The 2,308-nt window shown below is 39.2% G+C and overlaps 1 protein-coding gene across 1 annotated transcript in view; it reads left to right on the top strand.

Annotated features, from left to right (window-relative positions):
* LOC102308666 (phosphatidylinositol transfer protein alpha isoform) overlaps window positions 1-2,025 on the top strand; it is a 10,615-nt gene extending 8,590 nt beyond the window's left edge. Inside the window, exons 8-12 of the mRNA XM_005944689.3 lie at window positions 271-348; window positions 465-575; window positions 686-808; window positions 1,388-1,439; window positions 1,532-2,025. Coding sequence (XP_005944751.1) covers window positions 271-348; window positions 465-575; window positions 686-808; window positions 1,388-1,435 — 360 coding nt within the window. The 3' untranslated portion in view covers window positions 1,436-1,439; window positions 1,532-2,025. The remainder of the gene's footprint in view (window positions 1-270; window positions 349-464; window positions 576-685; window positions 809-1,387; window positions 1,440-1,531) is intronic.
* Window positions 2,026-2,308: the final 283 nt, after the last annotated feature.

Raw genomic sequence — 2,308 nt, 5'->3', positions numbered from 1 at the left:
TGTGTGTGTGTGTGTGTGTGTGTGTGTGTGTGTGTGTAAGGTTTTTTTTTTTTTCTTGTCCTTTTGATCCCACATACTCCAAAATGCAGTATTTAACAAATGAGCTAATGTTTAAGGAAAGTCAGGAAATATGAGATGATGGGCAGTTTAATTTAAGAGTTACTGGATTTTATAATGGCAAGGGGTTGAAATGACCCCCTTGGTTCTAGTGTTAATATTATAAATGATGAATGTGGCCTGTTACATTGTATTGCTTGTATTCATTTTTAGGATTACAAAGAAGATGAGGATCCAGCCAAGTTTAGGTCGGAGAAGACGGGCAGAGGGCCTCTGGGACCTGACTGGAAGGTACGCTCCCTCCTTCTCTTCACTGTGGCTCACTTCATTAAAGCTCTGAAATGACTGTGTTTACAGGTCTGGAGACTTTGTGTATTTATGTTGTGTGTACCTCTGTGTGTTTTCAGAAGGAGCTACCAAACAAAAGTGACTGTCCACACATGTGTGCATACAAGCTAGTCACTGTTAACTTTAAGTGGTTTGGACTGCAGAACAAAGTAGAAAACTTCATTCAGAAGGTATGAAATAAAAAGTGCAGAATAAATGTAACCTAACGCGCACATTTCTGCACAAAAAACAATAAATTCCAGTGTGTCCTGACTGTCTTTCACACGTCCCCTCTGTTCAGCAAGAGAAGCGTTTGTTCACCAAATTCCACAGACAGGTGTTCTGCTGGTTAGACAAATGGATTGATCTGACGATGGATGACATACGACGTATGGAGGAGGAAACGCAGAAGGAGCTTGATGAGGTGACTGAGGACTGTATATTAGACCTGCTGGAGGGTGGAGCAGTATTTCTTTGTTGCCCTTCACATTTATTGAGATCTCTTATGTAGAAAAAAAGGCAGTTTTAATATCTGAATTTTAGTTCATGAAAACAGAGCTCAAACAGAGCACTGTGGTGTGTTACAGCAGCATGTTTGTGTTGTCTTTGTCAGTAAAATCAATGATCTGATGAAATTAACAGTTCAACTGCTCATGTTATCAATTCTTGGTGACTCGTAACAGTGAGTTGCAATATGCAGTGAAGAATTTAAAGTTTGATCTCACTGCTCCAATGTGCTGCAATGGTGTATGTCACTGGAGGATCTGTTCAGGTGTTGAGCTGCTCCCTTTGTTTCTGCTTGAAAACAGTTGTTATAAAAGCAGAAACGGCCCTAAACACTGTTTATGTGTTTGCCTGTAATAAGATCTTAAGGACTTTGGGTCAATGTGAAGAAGGATCTTTCTAAAACAAGAACTGGGAGCTGAGCAGTATTTCGCATCACTTTCTTTAGTGCACTAATCTGGTTTTCTACCCTTCTAAATAACGTGTCTCCATGTCACAGATGAGGGTCAAAGATCCAGTTAAAGGCAGTACGGCTGCTGAAGACTAGCTCAGTGAGTATTTAACTGGTGCTCTGAAGAATTTTCAAACTGAACATAAATGTTCAATCACTCTTCAATTGTGTTTGTTCTCTTCTCCTCTTCAGCTCATTTTGATACTGGAAGACTTGACTCCACTCCCTGACTGGCGCCGCTGAAACTGGACTGCTATAAACAAGAAAAGCATTTACGTCCCAATAAAAATCTTGTCTTAATAAGATCTCATTGTTGTGAAGCTGTTGTGTATATTTATGTATTATGCTGAAATACAAGTACAGCAGCTTTTAGTGCTTTTAAAGAAGTGGGTTGCAGGTTGAGGGAGAATTCTTATTTATGCTTTTGGTCATTATATCTTGAACCACTGGGGGGGACAGTGCAGGTTATCTCTGAAACAACATTCCACATTACTGTAATTTTTTTTTTTCTCTCCCCCTTCTCCTCGTCCCAGTGACTTATTGTTTACGGACCTGCAACTGCAAAATCTCCAGTGTTAATAAGATTTTATATTTTTCTTGTTGTGTCTTAACTATAAGTGGACATAAATGCTTTCAAAATCTCCAAATTTCTTAATTTCATAAAGGGCTCAGACTGGATAATCCTCCACCTTCCTCTGCCTCAAATTATTTCTTGTAATCAGAAAGATATTGGTGGGGTGGGGGGGGTGTTTTGTATTTCATTGGGTTGATGATTTGTTGATATGTGTTGAAGATGTGTTGCTGATAATGTGCAAGAAGACCTGAACTCTAAGCGGATTTCAAAGTAATTGACACTACAGCCACTTCTGTCTTGATGATTGTTCAGATGTCGAAGTCTTCCATGTACTGAATGAAATGAAACTAGAAAAATTTGCATTTCCTGCGAAAATGCAGTGTGGATGCTTAAAG

This window comes from Haplochromis burtoni, unplaced genomic scaffold (genome assembly GCF_018398535.1).
Source record: "Haplochromis burtoni strain Fernald_Lab_line unplaced genomic scaffold, NCSU_Asbu1 Contig_417, whole genome shotgun sequence".
NCBI classification, from domain to species: Eukaryota; Metazoa; Chordata; class Actinopteri; order Cichliformes; family Cichlidae; genus Haplochromis; species Haplochromis burtoni.
This window is presented reverse-complemented; position numbering and strand designations above follow the sequence as displayed.